This window comes from Ambystoma mexicanum, chromosome 6q (assembly GCF_040938575.1).
Source record: "Ambystoma mexicanum isolate Mex_15411 chromosome 6q, UKY_AmexF1_1, whole genome shotgun sequence".
Lineage (NCBI taxonomy): Eukaryota > Metazoa > Chordata > Amphibia > Caudata > Ambystomatidae > Ambystoma > Ambystoma mexicanum.
The window spans coordinates 52479686-52503607 of NC_090937.1; the positions used below are offsets into that span (position 1 = coordinate 52479686).

At 43.0% G+C, this 23922-nt stretch overlaps 1 protein-coding gene across 3 annotated transcripts in view; it reads left to right on the plus strand.

Moving 5' to 3' along the window:
- The window catches only part of CLTA (clathrin light chain A), a 297566-nt gene extending 278194 nt beyond the window's left edge, over positions 1-19372 (plus strand). For all 3 annotated transcript variants that reach the window (XM_069630466.1, XM_069630465.1, XM_069630464.1), the window contains one exon: positions 18884-19372. In XM_069630466.1, the coding sequence (XP_069486567.1) occupies positions 18884-19055 (172 nt within the window). In that variant the 3' untranslated portion in view covers positions 19056-19372. The remainder of the gene's footprint in view (positions 1-18883) is intronic.
- Positions 19373-23922: the final 4550 nt, after the last annotated feature.

Consider the following 23922-nt stretch of genomic DNA (forward strand, 5'->3'; position numbering starts at 1 on the left):
GCACATTGCAGAGTCTGCGTGCAGGGGACTGGATGTGTTCCCTAGACCTGAAGGATGCACCCTTGGCGATCGTCCCAAAAAAAGTCAAATATATCCAGTTATTGACATGTAGCTGGATCTGCCGGTTGAACCCATCAGTTGGCGTCTGGAATCGATGACAATCACCGAATGGCAGGATGTACCTGTTTGGAAAACATAATAGAAATGTGTCTCAGTAGCCGATATTTAGTACAATTTATCAGTTTAGTTATTAATTCGGCATCGAATTAAAACGAACGATTAGCACAGATGTGAAACAATGTAAACCGAGAAAACAACGTGGAAAGTACTACACAATTTGCTTCCGAGGATAGTGCTATGGAGTATGTTCAGCTCTTAACGGGATATGGAAGCTGTCGCTACAATTCGAGTTGCACATAGATGGCATTTTAATGAAATATTGGCGTTGAACCTGGGGGAACCGAGTGGTGGTCTACATGCATCTCTGCTGGACTGCCAATGTGCCCGGTAGAAAGACCAGTACACACAAAGGTTGTACTTGCGTTTCATTGCAATATGCCACACAGAACAAACAAGTAGAATGTAACCCAGCAATAACGGTCAGCTGATAAATTGATGCTCGTTCGGGTATAAAATCGTCGAAAGTCAAACTTAAATTATATTCAGCATTTCCATTCTCTTGGCGTAACTCTGACCGTAACGCAGACTCCGTTCGCATCAATGATTTTTCATAAACTGAACTTACATGTTCCTTAGTCCAGTTATTGGAATGGAGAACCGTATCATATCTTACATTATTACACCCCTCCTTTGATTCAATTCCTTTCGGACTGGTCCCTTTCTCTCAAGGGCAAAAAACAATTGAACCTTATACTGCGTGTGCGATGTGTGGGCTTCCTCAGCTAGCAAGCAAAAATTCAAAGCTGGTGGCCTTCACTCAGAATGAAGATACATTCTTAGTTTGCAACATCTTGACTCGCAGCATCCATGAGAACAGGAATTGTGATGCATGGGCACAGGAGGAAAAATGTGTGGGCTGTCCATGCTCTATGATCTTGCGCTGCTGAGGGGTAGGGGAAACTTGCAATGACAGAATGCGCCCTACTCCAAAATTGGAGTCGAGGGTAGACAAAAAGGAGTCAGTGTGTCTAGCAGTAGCCCCACTTCTGCTTATGTCACGGCCTCCTTCCCTTATGTAGCCTAGGTCTCATCCCTTTTGTGGGATTGTAAGGCAATTGTAAAAACTGCACTAGTTGAAAAAAAAATGAAGAGGATACAGTTTAACAGCCAAATTGGATGCTTTATTTGGACACTTCATAAAAACATTAATCAAAAAAACAGATGACAATCATTTGTACCTGGATTTGAACTGTTCCATAAGCTATGCTTTAGGTGGACAGGGCACGTTGGCAATGTAGGTGTACTCGGAACAAAATCGCAGGCAATTCCATGATTGTGCATCTCCAAAACATTAATAAGATCTTGCACAAAATCAAATTTCATTTCCTCATATACTGGCTTGACCACCCATTTTTTGCTTCTTTTTGTAAATGCTATAGTGTAGCGAAGCATCCCAAAGTTTCCTGCAGTCCTCGATTGCTCACAGCCCACATTCTCGTTATGCGCTAATACCGTTATTAATGTCCTTTATTTCATCCCTTGAATGCCGAAATGCAATCTGTACTTTAGGCACATATTGTGGAACACCTCCAAATCTCCTGTGTGACAGAATGCTGTGAGTCCCTTCAGATCTCTTGATATAGTTTTATCAAACACAATCTTCTCAAGGACTTTGTGTGGCGGCAAAGATGGGATCAACCACTTCTTCCGTTCCTGCTCCGGCAACAAAGGGCCATGTTCACATTAGTGGAAATGTTGGTTTTCTGTCCAAGAGTGAACGTTGGAACGGTGTCCAGTCAATTGGTCGACAGCAAACTGGTCGACTGCAATTTGGTCGACACCATTTGGTCGAATGCCAAATGGTCGAATTTTTTTTTTATATATATATATGTGTTTTGTGGGTTTTCGTGTGGTGAAAAAAAAACAAAAGAAAAAAAAAGGGGGTTGGGGTGGGGGGACCCCCCAAAAAAAACAAAAAAAGGGTAAAAAAAAATTCGACCATTTGGCATTCGACCAGTTGTCCTGTCGACCAAATGTTTTCGACCAATTGACTGGTAACCCGTTGGAACAGTGGTGCATCAGCGACTGCCATTTTTCTAGTAGAATTTCCATGGAGCTCCACCAAATATGGTTGCTGAAAGACTGGGACCACTGTGAAATACTTTCAGAACCTTTTTTTCCCCTGCAGCTGAGATTTTTTTGAGGGATTTGGCAACATGCCATACATACATCAAATTGATGGTGAATATTTTGAAACTGCTCTCTCATTGTCTTGGATATTGAAACATGTCTTTGCGTGGCTATGAGGTCGATTTGCATTCCCCTCGATTTGTAGATCTTCCAGTGATTTCAGAAAACCAAGTTTCTCCATGACCACTGAGGATTTGCATTCGGACACCTGCACGACCACCAAACTCACACATTTTTTTACTCTCCATGTCCTGAAAGTGGTATGTGCAGTACTTAGCTGAAAATCCGGGGCTGTCACACTGTCAATCGCCAGCTAGCCTGAACCGTTTTTTGGAGAATGTACTTTAAATAGACAATTGTTCAATTTTCCAAGCTTCACTAATGGCAGGGAATAGATATTGACGTTGATATTTGTAGTACTGCGTTTTCCCACAAATTGACAGAAACTGGGCAACTTAATGAAACTAGAGCCATTGAAAAGTAAAGCTTCTGCATACAGTAGATTCCCATGGCAGTTTCCCCAGTATTGGTTGAGCGGACCATGAACATTTTTTCATGCAACATTTCACAGGTGGCATGTATTTTTAGGTTGCTGCCTTGTGATACATGAGTCACAATCGCCAATGGCTTCCCACTTATTTCCCCTCTCACTGAATGTACGCATTTCGGCATCTTTATAATCTCCATCAAGCTGCTGTCGAATACTATGTATTTGGCCTCCTTTATTAGACTGTCATCCTGCATTAATGTTTCTGACTGAACTGTGGTTGACATATCAGCCAAACTGGCCATACTGTAGTCGAGATCTTTGTCCAGTTCTTCGGTCAATTGTATTGATGCTTCAGTCCCTGTCATTTCAGCGTCTGTTCCTTGAATCTGAATCGGAGAAAACATCAATGTCGACTGGTTTTTGGCTGGCCCTTTTTTGGCGGGTGTGGATTGTGTCAAGTGCTCTGCAACTAATTCAAAAGCATCTTCAATACATTCCGTTTCATCTTCATCTGGTGGTGCAGACGCATTGTGGCAATGGTCCAAAAACACTTTGCTGGCTTCGCCGGTCACATTAAATTAATTTTCTGGCCATTGGGCAAATGCATCTTGAGTCTGAACATGCCGCACCTTAATTAATAGTTGCTTCATGGTGAAATCAGTTTGGCAAGCAGCATCTCATTTGTGTCGCTTTCTGTGTCTGCATAGTCTGTACACCATCGAGCAACTAGAAGACAGGTTGGAAAAAGATTTTCAATGTAAATCCAACATACATACAGTATTGGACAGTTTACAATTAAAAAAAGCATATTATGAAGGCCCCAGCACAAAACGCTGGTTAAAAATTGAAATTGATTATAAATGACCTTATTTTTCTTGCTTTTCGTTGAAACCTTTACTGTAACGTCAGCAAAAGCAAGCTGGTCCACCGACTCGGATCCACGTGCCTCCTCTTCTATATCTGGATCTTGTATACATCCCTAGAAAAGAGTATCCATTTAAAAGAAGTCATTTAAGTCATTTGTATTTGAAATCAAATTATTCCTTCGCACACATGGCTTACACAGATAAACCCGTACATTGTGCACGTCATTTAGTCAAAATATACATTTGAGATTTCACCTGATTGATGGCTAGTTTACTTGATCAAAGTTGACTGTCCGAAGCACACTCTTTGAAATGTTGCACTCAAGCAATTTGCAAGAACTGCTTGTTTCTAATACTGTCACTGTCTAATAGTATCAGATCTAGGACCGACTTTCTATCCTTTGAGGGAAATGTCAGTACGCATACCTCTGGCTCAACTACAAGGGATGATGTAATTGTAGTCAAAGCTTCATCATCTACCTGTAACACAGTACTTGTATTAGTATGGTTGAAAACATTTGAAATTTAACACACACAATGTGACAGAGACAATGGCACATATCTATAAAAAAATAATGAAACATTTTGTAAACGAACGACACGATATGTAAATAGGATGAGATTATCTCATTCGATGGAACTGTCAGTACGCATACATCTGGCTCTGGATCAACTACAGGGGATGATGTAATTGTAGTCGAAGCCTCAGCATCTCCCTGAAACACAGTACTTGTATTAGTATGGATGAAACAATTGAAATTGAACACACACATTGTGACGCAGACATTGGTACATATCAATAGCAATCCACGAATGAAACATTGTGTAAATGAATGACACGGTACATAAATATGATCCGATTATCTCGAATTCCATGTATAAAACAATTCCGGAACTGAATGGCTAAGTAAGTCTACCTGATACGCGCTCGAAGTGGTTGTTGACTGCAGGCAAGACATGGATGCTGAATCTTGCTCCTTCATATTCAGTGCATAGTCATGGAGTTGTAAAGGGAAAATATTTGATTTAGAAATCCTAATCTTAAAAATTGGCATGTAAGTAGACCGATTACGAAAACATGCTCATTTCAAAGGACACTATAGCATAGTTATCTGTCCCCATGAATCAATTTTCTATGAGGCTTCTAAAACCAGGGACAGATGTTTAGCAAAATGGTCTTCATTTGAAAAGCAATACAATCTTACTAATATGAAAAGTATTATAAGGGACAAAAACACCTAAAACGCCAATCCGTCCATTTAGTTACCTGTTCATGACCCCAAGAGCTACAGCTAAATCCGTAACCGTGACTCGCCAGAGGCGGCATGTGAACGAACAGTAGGTATTGCATTTGAGAGCAATTTTCGAGTCATTCTGAGTTTCTTCTTTGTGTACATGGATGGGTCGTACATATTCTGGGTAAAGTGTAGGCTGCAGATGCGGAATCGATCACCCCTCTTGTCCTCCAAGACATCTTTGACTCTACTTTCAAGCTCTTCCAGCGCATATCCGCAATATCTGAACCATTCTCTTATTCGATCTAGCGTCTTTGGAATACATGCATTGTAGTGCCTTCAGATTTCTCATGGGTCTTAGAAGGGCAACCGAAAATTGCACATGCAGGCATTGTAAATTCTGCCAAAAAAAGTCAACATTTGAAAATAACTGCATAAAAATGTGAGAAAGAAGGCTAATACCATACATTCTTTTATGCAAGGTATGTTTTGGTCACCACAGCAAAACCAGTGTAGCGTGGGCGGCTGTATTAATAGGATAACTTTCATAAACAATTCTTTGATTTGGCGAAAATCAGAACATGTTACTCGTTTCTTGAACTATCGTGCATCAAAAGCAAACATGCTTATAATATTGACACAGTCCGCTAAGGATGCAATTCGATGCCAATTGACACTGACAATTGATATATCGATAACAAATTAAACTCAAGTCAATGGCAATGAGACGAATGAAAATAACACTACTGGGTACGTTCGCTCGTAATAGATAGAAATTTAGAGATCAAGGAGATCTGATTAGGAGACATGCCCTTACCTTGACCAACAGTTAGATTCAGCAAGCAGGGTAGTTAGTGGCAGGAGAACAGGGAGATGTTCACAGGTTGCACGACGACGGGCAGATTTGCAGTGGTCACCGAGGTTCTCCGGTAGCACGTTTACAAGTTGACTTGCAGTGCTCAAAGATACTCTCATGATGAATATCAAGTGGTTTATAAAGAATTAGAAAAGAGGGTGTGTATGTGAATGAATGACGTGTATATGTCGTGGTCTTATGTGGATTGCAGGGGCGCGGCCTGCTTCAGGGGATCCTGCCTGGAGACACGGGGTCTGTATAGGCCATGTGTAGAGTGGCCCCGTTGCGGAAGATACCTTTGAAGTGTACATGGTGTTTGGCACCTTGGCCAATCCTGCCCCTGCCAGCCGCCTTTGTCAGCGCACATCCACTGGTGCCAACTGCCTTTGATAATGGAGGGGGGATGGATGGGCCTGAGGCGTGCAGACCAGGGCGGGAACACTGCTGAATGGAGAAACACTTAATTCAATGAAAAACTGAAACCACCATAGATAAAAATTCTGTAGCGCTTTATTTTGTTTCTTAATTTTATGGCACAAATGTATTACACATAAAGTTCAGGTTGCAGTGCAGTGAGGGAAAATGTATTGACCGCTGTCACTGGGGAATGTCTCTAATGGCACCAACGGCACAGGGGGGTTATTACTCGTCGAACGCGGTGTCCAAGCCTCCCATGAAGCCACCATGTGTATGAACGATAGGCCACCAGCCTGTACCACCTGTGAAAGAGAAAGATGCAAACTGTTTTTAAATGACCAAGATGAGTGTATTAAACCTTAGTTGCCAATGCCATTGGATACAAGAATTGTCATTGTTGGCAGTGCAAATGCTACCTAGACACTGTACAATATTGAACGACTAGTATACGAATATGACTAGAGAATTGCAAGACTAAATTGGTTTGACAATGATATATTGAAGTTAAGACAATATAGGAGACAACCTTGAAATAGTAGTGGCCTAAGTGACATCACAACCAGAGTATACTTACTCGTTACTTGGATTCTAAGGGCAAACTATTGCACGAATTTCATGCATAAGCACCATCAAAATACTCAACACGGCCCGTGTGAGGCAGGCTGCCCTGAAGTCTGGCAGCTCGGTAATGCATTGCGGCCGTGGCTCACCTTGCGATATGTAGGACAAGCATCCAGAGTTTTCTCGGCAGCAGCAGTTCGCCGCCTCTGTTGGCATTAGCGCACTGATTGCAGGTACATCAGGTGGAAACGCTGTCCATGCGACTGGGACCAGGCTCTTCATCTGTTGAATCGTCTTCCCAACTGTCGTCCGAAGCCCCATCGTTTCCGCATCTTTCTCTTTCGAGTAATTCTGCCTCGGAATACTCCGGCTCGTACTGGTAGGGCTGTATTGTTGCCATTGTGGGGGAAACGAACGAAAATTATTTATAGTAATGGTACTGGTATCTGTTTGCACAGGCTACAAGCAACGAAGGTAGCTGACCAGAGCACAGAAACGAGGCACAGAATATTCAAAGAAATACAGTGAGAGGAATGGAAAAGAAAATTTGATGTTTGTTGTGAAGCGATCTGTTTATACTTATTGAGGAAAGAGGCGTCCTGCCATTTCCATGGCGACACGTCATTAGCTGAGGCACAGAGAATGTTGACACGAGACATGCTTTGGCATTGTGAAATGGGCGGTACGCGTCTAGTGATGTCAGGCTCAGGGGCGGGGGATATGATTTAGTGCCGCCAGGGCAGTCCACCCTGGACTATGCAGCAACTGATCAGATTATCACAATATGGCCGTGCCCTGCTGCCTGATTTTTGCGCGTGTACAAAAGACACTACAGTACGGTGCATAGAAAATGTTTGTGCGATCGATCAACGTATGCTTAAAAACACTTGCCCGAACCCTCAGGGCAATAATATTTCTGAGCGCACTATTCCTTTAAGTCAATGGTCATGTGGACATTAGCCGTGTGCCCTTGAATGCCAACTTTTTTCGGGAGCTGTTACTTGGGCCACAGGGTGAGTGAGCTGCAGTGAGCTTTGTCCTCCTTAATGACAAAGTGGAGCTATATACGCACCCTTACTTTTGGCCTAAAGTTGGATCTGACTTTCACATCAACCGGTAGGTTTCTTCTGTAGACGCTCCCCCCGCCCCACCCAACAAAATCTGTCCTTGGAGGGGCGAAATAGACTTTGCATATTCTGGCCGTCTGTTCAACGTTTCAACATTCCAGCTTAATTTAGACCAACTCGCAAGTTTAAGTCCTTTTTGAAAGTATGTCTTCTACGGGGGCCAATCTTGTGGTCAGTCATAGCCCAGGGATAGTGTCTTGTATCCTGTAAGTTTGCAGATGCCAAGGGTTGCTGCCTCTGTGCGAAGGCTGCATTGGCAGCCTCTCAGACTCCTCTAGGAGGTCATTGCCAGGGCCTCACATTCTACTTTCTGCTGATACTATTGCTGTGGCTCCAGTTCTCCAACTGACACCAGGTTAGGGTAGGTTGGGTGTGTGTATATATATATGAGAGCAAGAGAAATTCTGTTTCTAATCCCTGTTTTTCATTCATATATTGGCGTGGTTCCAATTATCACCTTACAAAACATTTGCAATGTACTTTCTTGAGTCTAATTTGTTAACACACTCTTGATTAAACGGTTCCATTTCTATGAAGGGGCACTCCTCCCCCCTTCATTTTCTTCTTACAACAATTTAGTAATGTGGTATGTCTGACATATGAGACTGACAGTCATGCTTCAACATTCTTCAATTGAAATTAAAGGAAATCTCTAAGCCCCACTATGATGAGTTCCCAATAAACTGTTGCTTGTCAGGATGTTCGTCAAAATCTATGCTACCCTAATATCTGTCCTTCCACGAAAGACACGGTATTAATTATGACTTGGAATAGGGTGGTTCTCTGCCATAGGCACTAGGTGGTGGCTGGTTTTCAGACCCCAAAGAGTTCTCAAGTCTCCTCTAGTACCTGATTTGGTGGTTCCAATAAACAAAACGTTATTTCCAACAAAGTCTCTTCCAGCTCTCGCACGGTGGCTCTTGTGGACAAATAACGCACACAAACGTTTCTCGAACTGTTCTTTTGATACACAAATAGCTTAATCGGTTAGAGCAAACAGTTACCTCTTCAGTGATCTATTGAAACCAGTGAGGTTCCCCGATTTGTACCTCCTTGGTCTTTGACAAACACCATGTTCTCCTTGTGCCTGTTTGGATACTCTGGCCAAGGGCTTGCTCAGCTAGATTGGTGTTCCGTCTGTGGTCGTAGTTTCGATCAACCCCACCTGGGCTCTTCCGATTATGTGCCCTTTGTGGGATATGGATCTGCTTTACCTGCTTTCCGTGCAATGCCTCATACCTTCACTCCAGTGGTGGGCTTTCGGTTGTGGAGGCAGTCTCCCTGGTGTGAGGACCAGCGTCCTCCTGTTTCTGGACTGCACGGTCTGCTTTTCTTTCGTTCTGTCTGGGAGGAGCAGGGCGCTGGTACGTCTTCCGTCTCGAGAAGTGGTTTCTTCCAATGGTGCTCCCGGCCACGGTGGGATCTCCACCACCGGTTAGAAGGCAGTGCTTAGCGGGCTGCTTTTGGGGTGCTGCTGACCAAGGAGACTGCGAATCCCCTGGAATTATCATAGAAATCAGCAACACATGTCAAATTTGTTTGGACCCCGAAAAGGCTTTTGGATTTACTAAAGGAGAACGCCATTTTGTCCAGTAAACTTTAATTTAGTTTTTTCACCCTGAAAGCAGCCATAGGGAATTGGCTGTTCTGGAAGACCTCAAAGAAAACATGGTTTCAAGTGGCCCGTCTGAAACGCAGGCTTCTAAAGGCAGGAGCACTTAAACAATGTTTTCTTACATTCTTAAGATGTATTCAATTCACATGTCCTCTGCATTGAACTTGTATGCTGAGCATTATGAAATGGCTCCTTCCATTCTTCTCCTCTGCTGAAAAGCCTTCCATCTCTTCTCGCCACCCTTAAGCGCAAGTGTATGGTGGCAGAGAGGAAAATGGAGGGCATCAAGCACACCCTCTGGCAAACTGGCCTGCTGCCTGCTCCAAAGGCAATACAGAGACTCTATCCTCTCTAAGAATTAGGCCTACATCCAAGTCCGCATCTCGGTGTCCTCTAACCGCTTGGCCGAACTTTTCAAAATCTCCAAGGAGCTGCCCAATCCTGCTGCCATCTCCCTCTCCTGTTACCTCCCAGTCCCTATGCACGGCCTTCGCATCTCATTTCACCACTAAAACACAGGGCATTCTGTCCACTCTTCCTGTACCTCTCCAGACCCCTTTCTGGCCGGTTCTCCACTTCTTTTCTTCTCCTTCCACCTGTTCACTCCAGAGAATGTTTCTGTACAAGGCCGATCTATGAGAGTCTTGCCAAAGCATGTGCTCCCCTACGCCTCCAGAACCATGGAGGACCACATCGACACCATTGTCCAGCCTTGGTCTTTTCCGCAATCACTCTTTTGCCACTGGAACCTTCCCCTCACCCCTTAAGCACTCCCTTTTGCACCCTCTTCTTAAAAAGCCTTCTGCCGATCCTTCCTCTCCGGCAAACTATTGCCCGATCTCCATCACTCCTTTCCCGGACAAACCCCTGGAAAAGCTGGCCATCTCCCAGCTTAATCTACATACTGAATCTGTTGGTTGTCCCCAGGCAGCCAGAATCACGGAAAACTGCTTTCCTTAAAATCTGTGAAGACTTACTCTCCAATCTTGACTCTCGCCTTCCTTCTGTCCTCCTTCTCCTTGACCTATCCTCTGCTTTCGACAGCCCACCATGCCCTCCTGCTCAATTGTCTCAGACAACCCGTGGAGCATCTCTGGTCAGGCCCTTGCCTGGTTGACCTCCTTTCTCACTGATCGATCCTCCCAGGTCCAACTTGGGTCTTCTGTCGCTCTCTACTTGTGGTGTTCCCCAAGGGTATAACCACTCTCCCTGGCTATTTAACCACTACGTGGCACCTCTGGCCCACTGCATCTCTACCTTCTGGTCTAACTTTCAGTGTTATGCAGATGACACCAACTCTCCTTCAGATGCCCCTCAGCCTCTACTGCGCCTTCTCTCACTCCAGACTGTCTGCTATTCAGGAATGGTGTGCCTCCAATGATCTCTGCCTTAATGTCAGTAAGACTGAGATCCTCCCCATTGGGACTCCTGCTCCTGCCTTCCATCTCACTCTGGCCCCCACCCTGGGCCCTCTTCCTGCTCCTTCCGGTGAGGCTAAGAACCTTGGGGTCATCTTGGACTTCACCCTCTACTTCTCTCCTCATGTCTCAAGAAGTCACATGATGAGCTGCACCGCCTCCTGAAACTTCTTCCCCCCTGCACTTGCGCAATCTGAATGAACAAACGCCTAGTAAGATTGTTGTTTTGTCCTCCTTCTGTCCTCCTTTGTCTAGTCATGCCTAGAAACACTTGTGTTACAAGCGCGTTATAAATTACTTGTATCATTGTCCTCCAGTAGTCTCAGTGCTGTGAAGTTCTGTAGCTCACACCCTATGGTTCCTGCAGCCCTATCTGGTCTGCTGGGCATCGCTGCCACTTGGTGAAGCCTGTCTCCTAGCTGGCTTCTTTAACTGGCTTCCGCTCGCACTCCCTCACCCAATGCATCCTTTGATTCGGAGCTAGAAGATTTGCATTTCATGGGCAAAAGCATTTCATGAGCAAATGCTGCAGGTAATTGAAAACTGATCTAGACCTCACTGGAATAGAACCACAAATCAACCCCCTAAACTCTGTACCCTCAAATCCTGCTGTTTATTGCATTAACAGGAAATGCACAAAACCAGTATTTCTTCCCCCGCACCCCCGCCCCAACAAATATTTTCAACTTAGTTATGATCTACTTGCATGCGATGTTTAGTTGGTCATGGATAATAGATGACAGCTATCCTGTGGTTTTTGAAATTGTTCTACCTGGCATTGGGATTATCAGTTAACTGTGCCACAGTACATGGTCATGGTTTAGAAGTTATATCTTCTGCCGATAAAGTTAACTCTACTTTGTGAAACACTATCAAACTTTCAGCTTGCTTTACTATTATGCTCCTATTTATCACTTTAAACACACTTGTTTAAACTAATTTGGGAGCTCTAACTCACCAACTCCTGAAGGGAGAATAAGAACCTAACCATTTTCGGGGAACTTCGTGTTAGGGTTAACTACCCCAATATTTATCTTGGTTAAGAATATGTTCTTTCATCTTGAGACAACTGCAAGTGTCTCAGCCTGCCACTGGCCCCACAAAGTTGAACATACTTTGGATCTTGTTTTCTTGTCTTGGAATTGGATGGCACTTGTAGTTCACTCTTCTATGTCCCTTATCTTGAGAGTTCCAGTAGTTCACTGAATAGGAAAATGATCCATCACCCTATACGTATGAGTAACGTGCAAGCTGAAAAGCCTGTAAAATCAGATCGCCCATGGAGCAGACACTTTGAAAACTGTTGTAAGGATCATCTGCAAAACCAGCTGCACACCGACCAAACGACAGACACAAACTATAAGGTGCAAACTGACTTTCAGGTTTGATGAATGTATCCTCATTAGCACTGTCAACCTTGACCCAGACTCATTCAGAAACAGTTTACGAACGTAATGCACGCACAACATAGATTTTGGGATGTAAATTGATAATGATTTTTCTGCCAGAGGACATAGCTCAATTAACGACATTGAAACATCTCCAAGCAAATGCACACTACCAGCTGTGCTTCCGACTCCACCTCCCCAAGCAAGTATTCTATGGTATTAATGAATGTTGCAATCCAACAGCCACAAACTGGTATAATGCATCGCAAAAACGGGTTCGAAATTGATGGGAGCTATTAAGTTCTTGCTTCTACCCGAGTAGAGCATGGTTATCTGAAAAACAAGTTAACAGGTGCTTCTTTCGGCAACCCAGACCCACTTGTGCTTTACAGACCTGCATGTGTGACATTAACGTTAAATGTTTGAGAACGTTATAAATAAAGAAATGAGACACATTTAAATATAATGGGTCATACATAATGGGCAAAAAGGTATAAGTTATATTTGCAGAGCACTGTGTACTTGCTCCTGGCTCCCCAGAAGTTGCTCCTGTCTACTGGTTGATGCTTGGCAGGACGGAGCTAGTTTTAGCTCATGCTCATCGAATCTGAATTTCAAACCCTGCAAAACCTTTGCATTAATGTTGCAGTTTTCATTGAAACGATGAGCAGATTTTCTGGCTTTCCTGTGTATCCTTGCCTGCTAAAGATTTTCAAAATCCTACTGAACTTCATTATTTTTTATTTAATTTGCAAGTAGTTCACAGCATCTTGGTAATGCTCCTGCAGCATTTAAACCTGCATTTATTGCATAATCCCGTAAAGAACCACTGACCGATTAATCATATTTGTAACTTTAAGCTTGGTTTCCCCTGTTAAGCGTTTTCAGAGTTGTGGTGCACCAGCTACAATCCATTTCCTTAGCGTTTGGAACATCCTCGGGTCGTATTTGATTAACAATCACGTGACTGTATCCGTATTGATGTCTATCTTTTACGACCTCATGCAGAAAGTGGATGCTGATCGTGTCGGAGCCTTAGTGCCTTTAGATCCGTTTGCGGCTTTCTAAAAAGCTGGCCGTCACTGCTGGCCTACTGAAGTCTTTCTGCTCTGCCTTATTTATATTTATGGTCGTAGGTATCGATGTACCCCACATTTTGCCTTCACCTTACAAAAGCGCCATTGATGGCGTGAAGCACGCCTTGGCATAATATACACTTCACTTAAAAGCAATCTAAAAGTCTAAAATAATACGCGCTTTTTGCACAAAGTGTAGTGTGCATGTCGTTTTTTGAACCTACTTTAGCGTAGGCTTTGAGCATTGTTCCTTTCTGGCTTGGGCTCCTTAGACCGTTGCACTGTGCTACAGAGATGCATCCTTGTTATGTTGAAACCTCTTCTGTGGTCCGTAATCGCACTTCTGTATTTTGACATTATGAACGAATTGCATCTCATGTAGCCGTCTAACGTTACTCACATGGACTTTGACATTACCCAGATCCGATCCGGTTAGTTTTTAAGATGTAACTGTATTTTCTACAACCTATAATACACATCACAAAATGTCTGCTAGAGATTGAGTTCTGATTAGTAAGAACAGCCTGAAAACGAACCCCAACAAAAGTGAGATTTTACTGCTAGGGTGCCCATTCTTCAGCACATCCCAGTATGTTGTGTCCTCGGCACCTGCTGGAATCCCACCCGTGTGATTTCCTCTGCCCTAGCACTTAGCCAGTGGCCTCCGCCCTGGCTCCCTTCAGCACTTGTCCTTACCCTGCTCACCCCCCACACCCGCACTTCTCTTCACTTGCACGTCCGAATGTCTCAAGGCCTAGCAGGGACACGAATGTATGTCGTTTTTTTTGTTGCTACTGTTAATTAATCCCGTTCCTTCCCCACTTAGGGTTGTGACACCTCGAAACACAATTCGGTTGTATGGACTCCTAACAAATGCTCAATAAATAAATATCTTAAATCCTCCACTCAAATGAATAACTGTCTGCTTGCAGAGTTTTCTGAGGCCACAAGTTGCTGCAGTGGTCAAAAAGCCACCTTTGCTGCAACATGCCTAAATAGATCTTTGCCTTTTTTTTACTTTTACTCCTGTCTAGGCTGTTATGTTCAGTAGACTGAATAAGCAAATGGCTTTTTGCAGGGTTTGCCAAATCACACTCCTCAATTAGACACCGGAATGCTGCAGCCTGTGTTCTTCTGCACATGAGAAGATACGACTGTATTCCATCATGTGACTCTGGCAGAAAAGTTCAAACCATATACACCATCTCGCACACTGCAACACTGCACAGTGAAGTCACTATGTAAGAGTAGGTCAATTAGACACTATTTTTCCATCCTCAATGCAGGACTTTGGATCTCTTTACCACAGACCACTATAAAACACTGCCATTTTTGAGAAAACATTTGAAAGCATAATTGTTCTCTAATGAAATTAGGCAAAGTATATTTTTTAAATACATTATGGTTCTTTGAGCTACTGGGCCGCAACCCATGGTGAAATTGTTTTTTAATGCAATCCATAAACCTACATAATACGCTAAATGTAGGCGTTTTGAATAGGGAGTGCCCCCACCTCTGTTTTTTTTTTTGTGTTTTTAACTGTTATCTTACACCAACTTTAACTGCAACCTTCAAAGTAAATAAGTGGGGTCCGTACAAGTGCACCCTCGACATGACAGTCTCCTGCTCCACCTGTCTGGATTAAGAAATGAGGGTTTCTTAGCATGCCGGAATTAAACATAACATGTAGTACACTCCATTGTACTACTTGTATGGGACCTTGATTTGACATCTGCTTTGTGTGACTGGCAAAGAATTGCACAGGACACATTGCTGAAGGAGGCATCTTTACATCGTCTTGACTGCAGCCCTCTTAGTCTCAGATTTGTTTGGAATTCTAATTTCGTAACTTGCTTGTATAGATGTTTATTTCCACTCAATTAATGTATTCTGTCTGATCTAGGTGGAAGGGGAAGCTGAAGATAGATCTCGTGTCACTGGAACTGTTGTGGTGCCTACCCCCTTTTCTCCCCTCTGCCTAACTCGCCGAACAGACCAGCTGTAGGCGTAAACACACCCGCTTGCCAAAGACCGGACAACCATTCATGCTGTGAATAAGCAGCTTGGTCATGTAGCAAACGCATGCAGGCATGTGAGACGACATTGGCCCCTTTCAGAAAGTTGCAATGCATCTCAAATGCTGACCCAAGGTGAAATGTCCCTGCAGGATGGTTGTCCCTCCCTATTCCTCCACCACTCAATCGCTTGTAGACAGTGTCCAAGTACCCACAAAGAAAAATACCAGCTTGCGTCCACTCTCCAAGTGCATGCTGGATGACCACATGAAACATCTAAAAATCTACCAGCGGGCATCATAATCTGGAAACCACATTTCCCACTGATTTGCGAGAGCACTTCATAATTATACATCAGCTAAATACAAAGATAATATAGGGGTTTCTGTGTTTTGCTAATTAGTTTGTTTTTGGTTAACCGATTGGGTTCTCTAGAGTGTCTTCTTTTTTTTTTTAATGTGGAAGAGGAATTTGCATTCACAGTTTTCCTAAGCAATTTTTATCCAATATTCCTTTTTTTTTCATGATGGCTCTCATGTGCAGGCTATCTTGTGAGGTATAAAGCTGATCAATTGTTCCCAAATATCTTTTTACATGTTCATTCCTCTGTACCCCTCCTTTTGGATTCGTTACACGTTTTACTTCATGCCAGCCAGATTTAAACTGTGTAGAAGATTCCATATGGAGTATGGAAAGTTACTTGCATAAAACGATCGTCTCCCATCATGGGTATGTTCTACAAAGCCTCAGTCCCTTTTCATCCCTTCCTACTTGGCTCCTACAGAGAAGCCATTTAATTTAGTGTCTTCCTCAAAGAATTGACTGAATTGGTTCGTTGAAGTCTTTTCATAAGTCCAAACAGCATCGAAAGTACCACACTGCCTAGTTTGTTCAACTTCTGGCTTTATTGAAGATGTAAATGCTGCATCTTATTTTTATTTCACCATTTACTAGTAACAGACATGAAATAACGTGTCCATTGACCACTATATCCGCTTTGGTTGTGCATATTAAGCTGCTTACCCAAATACCAAATCATATAAATTCTGTTTCAGAGATTTGGCCACCAGAATTCTTGCACTACCAGTAATGACGCAAAATAAATTAACAGGCAGAGGCTACTTCACAGGTACTTTCCAAGTCCCTCACTGAAATCTAGCCAGGAGTAGAAAATACCAGGTTGACTTCTAGCTAGCTAGTTTGAATGTTTCTACTGGACCTGTATGGGTCACGTGACTTAATAGTTTAAGTAAAGAAAAAAGGGTTGGGCATCTGGGCTTACATTCTGTGGCTCAAGAGGGTGCCCAACTAGCCACATTTTAACATTTGGCTTGGTATGGCCTCCTAGCTGGATCATTTTCTGTAGAGCTTGCATGAAGTTCAAGAAATGCTGAACTCTCTGGCATTCTGGTAAGCCGAGCAAAGATGTCACTCAACCCTTTGTAACGTTATTAGAAGTCTTCTGGATTCTGAATGGGGCACGACACACTAAAATGTGCCCTTGGGTTCGCTGTACTAGGAAGCCCAGAGTCGTCTACCCTTGGCCTTTGGCAACTGCTTACTTGTCACTTATGACAAAAGGCTGCGGTTTCTTTTTTTTTTGCCTCCCCCCCCCCCCCCCCCCCGCTCCCCCCGACGACCTGTGCCTCTTGATTCTTGAAATTCAAATACCTGAACAGTCGGTTACTTGTAGATCGTGCAACTAGCTCGAAGTGGGCCCCCCTGTGTTTCACTGTGTAGTGATTTTGTTTTTACTGAGCAAAGATGAATCTACTCTTGTTAATTATGTATTCTAAATCAACTACCTGTAAGCTGCTGCTATTCAACTTCATTTTGTTGGGACAGATTTTTTTTTATCTATAAAATTAATGAAGTCCCACTTTGACATGAGACGACTGAATCAGCAGTGGGGTCCCACATCTTGTTACAGTCCATGTGATTAAACGCATGCCAATTGGCAACATATAACTTTTGAATTGGAAAATAAGCTTGCTTTTTTCTTTTCTCAATCCCAAGCATTTGGGAGTTTCATTCTGTTTGAGGAGAAACCCCTGGTTCAGCAGGCCATGGATGGTATGACATTAGACCCATCTCTCGCCCATTACCAAAGTAGTCGCTGTTCTGTTTGTCATGGATCGCTCTTGTTCTGCTTTAGTTATTGCCTTTGATTGCGAGGTGATGGAGACACAGAGAATCTGCCCATCAGGAGTCCTAAATCTTAAAAGGCTCCTCCAATAGGTCAAAAGATACCATTAAAAATTCTTGCTCCTTCACTATGAACGAAACATCCCTTGCTAGCTGGATTTTAAATCTGCTCTCCTCCACACAGACAAGTCACTGCACCTGCAACTCATTTGGGTGGCAAACCTTCTGGAAGGTGCATATGCCCACCCAATGGGTCATTGCAGCTGCAGAAATTGTCTAGAGCTATGCACACATTGATTAGCCCGGCACCAACCTGGGCTGTTACACATGACTTTGGCAAGCACCGACCTATAGTTTGAATAAACACACCATCGAAACATGTTTGCCTAATTCATGCTAACTGGTACTGCTCCATGATCTTGTTCATTTACAACTTTTTCTTCTCACAAATTGGGAGTTGGGGCGTGGACTTGAGAATAGGTTCTTTTCATTCTGTAGTAGCTTGGTTCCTTTCCACCTACTTTCACAAGAACATAACCTTCTGAATACTCCACCCAGTAAGGACAAAATGATGATTGATTACTTTGAGGGTAGCTTGCAGTAACTACGAAGACAATGGAGGGCTTATAGATTAACAACCTTCAAAATGTACTTTTTATCGTTTACAAATTCTGAATTGTGTAAATGTGAATCTAGCAGGTAATTTTTTTTTTTCTGAAATATTCTACTGCTAGTATTCGCCCCTCGTCCTACTGCAAGTTACATAAGAGAACCACGTGTGGCTTGGGTCTCAATACTTTCTGGCTACTAGTTTGATTGGCATGAAGTACACAAGCTTCGCCCTAAGGAATTGACCTTTTTTCTGGTCCTCCAGAGAAAAATCCTGTGCACGTTTGCAGGACCTCCACCGAACCTATGACTACTGCGAATCAAAGTGAGATATATTTAGCAGGGCAATCGTTATCTTGAACACCTGATGTGGTTGAGGCTCTTGAGAACTGCTAGCAATCGTCAAGCAAATTGGGCATGAATAAATATTTGCCTGTTTTGGTACATTGTGTCCAATTTTGAAAACGTTTTTGTACTTTGGGTATGTAAAGACAGAAGTAGAGGCATATGAACCACTTGTATAACTATCAAATGGTCCCAGCTACTTCGGTTAATAGTACTGCTTGTACACAGTAGGAAGATGCAGTGGTAGGTCTTTTCTTATGATCAAAATTCCGGTTGATGTTACTCTTCTACAATGGTTGTTTATCCATCGTTAGTTCCAAGTGTATTTGATAAATATATTTTTAGTAAAAAAAAAAAAGTCTACACCAAAAACGAAAATTAACATTTATCTTGTGCTGAATTGGTTTCAGGGCAGCTGAAGAAGCTTTCGTGAGCGATGTTGAAGAAACTACTCCTGGCACTGAGTGGGAACGTGTAGCTCGACTTTGTGACTTTAACCCTAAATCTAGTAAGCAGTCAAAAGATGTATCCCGAATGCGCTCCGTCCTTATATCGCTCAAGCAGGCACCACTAGTCCACTGAAGAAATACACAACAAAATCACAAAACTTGCAATATTTGAATCTTACTATGCGAAGCAGTGTTTCTCAATTGAATTATGTTCAAATGTTCATTTATTTTTGGAGGGTGGACCAAAGCTCATGGTGAATGTGAAGTAGATCATTGTTTGTGATTGGATGTTCTTGCCCAGCGATCTCCTTCCTGCACATGTATTGGCCTGAGGAAGGCAGCGCTCCCTTCAGATTTGTAGCCTCACTGTGTGCTTCTGTGCATTATGTGATGTCATTTGTTTTGATTGTGCAACAGTGTATTGATATTAAAGATCTACTAAACAGTTAACTGGTTTTGCGTCTTCCTAAATGGTTTGCATTTTCTCCCTGTGCCAAAACAGCATCTCACATCTGTAAAGTATGTTTAACGATCATTGACAATTGTAAAAGTCGTATAGGTTCTAATAACTAAATGGAGGTGGCTGAAACTTGAAGAAACTGCCCAGAGAACATTGGAATTAAGATTTCTGGAAATGCGCAGTTGTACTCATGCCAATGCCGTAGGTTAAATGGGGTGCAAGAAGTTCCCTAAAGTGTCTAAAAAATGGGCTGGTACCAATGTCATAAGGGTTTGAGGACTAATTAAAATGATTCTGTATTTTGTGAATCTTCGTGATGACAGCAGCCCCTCCCTTTTCACAGTTGAACGATTTTTCCATGAATAGCCAACATCCCTAGTGTTCAGATTACAAATCCTGCCTCGTTGGCAAGACTTAAAGTAAATTACTTCACATAAGCATTCCTGACCTTTAGAACTCCCCCCCCCCCTAACGCTTTCAGGCAGTACAGAATGACTGGTTTGAGCTTGTATGTAGTCTGTTCTACGAAATATCAAATGTCCCTGTTAAATTGACTAAGGTAAAGGAACATAAGGTAATTTGGACAGGACTGCAACATTTTGGTGTCTCGAAAATCAACCCAGGGTTCCTGGTTTCAACTTTTGGACACACAAATAAGTGGGGAATAGAGCTAACGTAATCCCAGCCCCGCATCCAAGTCTATTTGGCATGGGTAGAAATACTGACGTTACTGTCCAGGCTTAACCTCTGGAAAGGATCTAGCATATCTTTCCGCACATTTTGTTGTCTCTTAGCTTCCCTAGGCCCTGCCTGTGTTTCAATCCCACCCACCAACACTTGTACTCTATCACTTGCTTGACTTTTCTGAGAAGAAACATGGCTCACAAGTGAGCTAAGCAACACGTTCTGATTTGGGTGTGCTTTCCAAAAATAATCACTTCAATACGTGGAACGGTACCATAGACTATGAAGGGAGGCTTTTTATTTAGTCTGCGTATAACCACATCACTCGTAGATTTACCCAGTTGTTACAGCTGGATAGAGCTTAACGAATATTTTGTGTACATTAAAGCTTGCGTACAAAGCACCAAACCATGCAGTCAACTTTACAGAATATGAAGTATTTATGGAACACTTTAGCAAAAAGAAGTATGGTTTCCTCTGAAATGAGGAATGACAACAACTGATAATCTGTTGTAACACTGATATGCCCGAAAGGGGGCCACCGTGGCTCTGAGGATACTACCGAGAGGCTTTTGAGAACCACTACTGGTGTGGGGTTTTGCGAGGCACACTTTAGTGAACCTGCACAGGTTTGACAGAAGGTCATGTTTAAACTGTGGTGGTAAGGCAGCTGAGCGGTTAGGCTGAAACCTGCCAGATCAAATGTTTGGTGAAAAATAGTTAACTTGACAAGTGCTAGAATGTCCTAACATGTAGTTATAAAAATACTTCTATTTATTTTGAAAGACCTAATCATCAAGCCAAATGTACTAAAAGTTAAGTAAAGCAATATCTACACATTAACAAAAGCTGTTTGGTGTGCCACTAGGAACACACTTGCCATTGTATAATTCACACAGTTCATGGAATAACTGCAATGGTACAGTGTAACAACCTAAAGTCGTGAAGATAAAATGTTACACCACTTGCACAGCGCTGTTGGTTTTATAAGGCAAATCAACAAATTGGAACTAGACGTCACAAATCCCTATCCTAAAATCAATGTTTCAAAAGTTCCACGAAAGTAAGCCAGTTCTTGATTACTATCGCAAAGCATCCTTTAAGTACTTGCAGTTATCATACAGAGAGGACAGTTGCTCTATGCAAGCTGTAGTCCTAGAGTCAGCCCAAGAGTTTGTAATAAAGTGAAGTCGGATTTCCCTAGAAGGGAATGGGAACCTACCTATCAAGGGTACCCCAGAAGCAATGCCCAGACTCTGCATCCACCACCAAACATCTGACTCGGATAGCTGTAGGAGTGGAATTTGCACCCAGAGACGGGCTCTCCATCCTCTCAACTTTGAAATGTAGAAGCAACCCCAGGGATGTTTGGACCGCTGGGGGAAATTTTCCTTGCTGTTTCATTGCAGATCATGCTCATGGGTTGCATGTGCCTGAATCATTTTTGATGTATGGTTTGGGTGCGTCTAGGTGGCGGTTTAGATCTCCAGTTCCTAGATTCGTAGCGATAGCACCAGAATGGACCGCAGAACAGGACCCCCATGATGATACCGGACCTTAAGAGTGCAGCAAACAAAAGAATACAGTTAGTGAACCCCACCAAGAGGCAGCAGATCTGAGAAGACGGCACCTGGACCTCTTTGGCCAGATGGCACCACCAACAGGCCTTGGTCCTGCAACAAGAGTACCCACAAAGTTTCCAGGACCAGATGAGTATGCAGTCAAGTTGTCCCTTCTCCAACGGATACAGGCTACATGGAGGCCGAGCGACTCTCGGGTGGTGAGGAAAGTGGGGCAGGGCTTGAGACTAGTTCCCACTAATCCAAGGTACAGAGGCGCCCAGGCACATGTCTCACCTGTCAGAGGCGACACATCGCCGGGCTGTGGATTTGCTTGGGCAATGCAGGTTTCACCAGCCGTCCCCTGCCATCCCTCTTTGGTCTATGAATCCTTACCTCCAATGGCAGACCTCCCAAATGGCTTCTGGACCCTGTACTTTTATTTTAAATTCGGGTCTGTGGTTGTCCCCAGCCTATCAATGGAAGGACCAGAAAAATTCAAACAGCAAAGGACAATCCAGTCCCGGACTTGGCAGCAACTGCACAGCAACCATGACATTTTTTTGGTCGTGATGTGCTTTTGGGCCATGCAACCCCTCCATTCAGTTCCACACACTGATCTTTCTGTGGTTCTTCAAAAGTGTTACCACCGCCACCCGTCTTGCACCGAAAAACTTCCTATACTAATAGGAACATAAAGGGCTAACCATGTTTCCCTGCAAGACCATCCATACGATGGTAGTACTGCTACACCAAAAAGGATATATATGGCAGACACAAATCCCCATGCACTAGTGGCCATTGGCACCAGTGTCCCCCAAAACAAGTGAGCTGAGCCAAATGCCTCCTAAAAATAAGCCCAGGAGCAGACGCTGGGGTTCAACTTAAGACACTGATGCCCTCGCTTTTGTACCATGCAATATAGAGATTGCTGTGACAGTGATAAACAGCTATTATTTTCTTTAGAAAAGAGGAGTTGTCCTTTTGTTAATTATTTTGAAGGCACATGCATTGGCAGAACAAAGAGGGGTCAGCACCTCAAATTGCCCCACTTCTCTATTGAAAAGTATGTTGGGGCAGAGGTCCCACGGAATTAGGTAGGAAAGCTGCAAAAATACGTTTTCTGAACAGACTTTTTTAAACTGCATTTAATACATTTGAATCATTTTGAAATTTGGGGTTGGAGCAAGTAGCAAGTTTTATAAATCTGAAGCTGCGAGTGAAAAGGGTCTCTTTGCAATCGCCTTTTTTGAAAGATTCCACATTCAAAACAATGTGAGAAAGTGATATAAGGTTTCCAGCTGCACAATGTCTGAAACCTTGTAGCTAGTGATGAAACCATAGAACAATAGTGTATTTTATCAACTAGTGAGATTTGAGTTTGACAGACAACCCGTGAATGAATCAAATAGTTGGAGATAAGTCGGAAAATCTAGGTGATGGCAATCAACAAGCAGTATTTGTAGCCTCTGGATCTGGCTCATTAGCTTATTTGATATGTACTAGAACCAAAATAGATGCAAGAGCATATGACCGCATTAACCATTATGTTGTGTTATAATGGTGGAAGGCTTCAGCTTTTACTACATCATAAACCTGAGGCTGAATGGTTTAGGTGGCATCAATCATGACTCCCAAATTTCTTATGATGTTGGAGGGCATGTTCTCATGTATTTTGGTCATATATTGGAATAATGCAAGTGACCAGATATTCAGGGTTTTCCGATTTTAATTGTAGGAAGTTCTTGGGCTTCCATTCCATATGAAAGGCAAAACCCATGTCTAGCTGCTTTGTTTACAAAAGGCAATTCAATAAAATAATGTATTGGAAGTGCATCTGCTCTATTCTCCATTGAACAATGTCCGATGCAAGTAAGGGAAAAAGTTAATCGGAAGACTGGTGTTATCCCATTCATAAAGACCTTGTTTTTTACGGACGCACCCTAGGTTCTAGCCTAAATTAATTTCCAATTTTCACGTAAACCAGTCCATCGAGCTCCCAGCCTTCTTCCAGAAGCCAACTAGCTCAGCTAAGGTCAAACTCCATACACTAGATGTGAGGAGAACGGTTCTTTACTGCGTAGATAAGACCAAACCGCTGAGGAAGACTGATCAACTGTTCATCTACATGGCTACAGGCAGACGGGGAGCACAGGTTTCCAAGAAAGCCATCTCCAGATGGATAGTAAAATGTATACCATTATGCTATTCATTATCAGACAAAACACTGCCTGTAACATCAAGAGCCCACTCCACACGAGGTACCGGGGCCACTCTAGCCTTCATTGCAAATATCC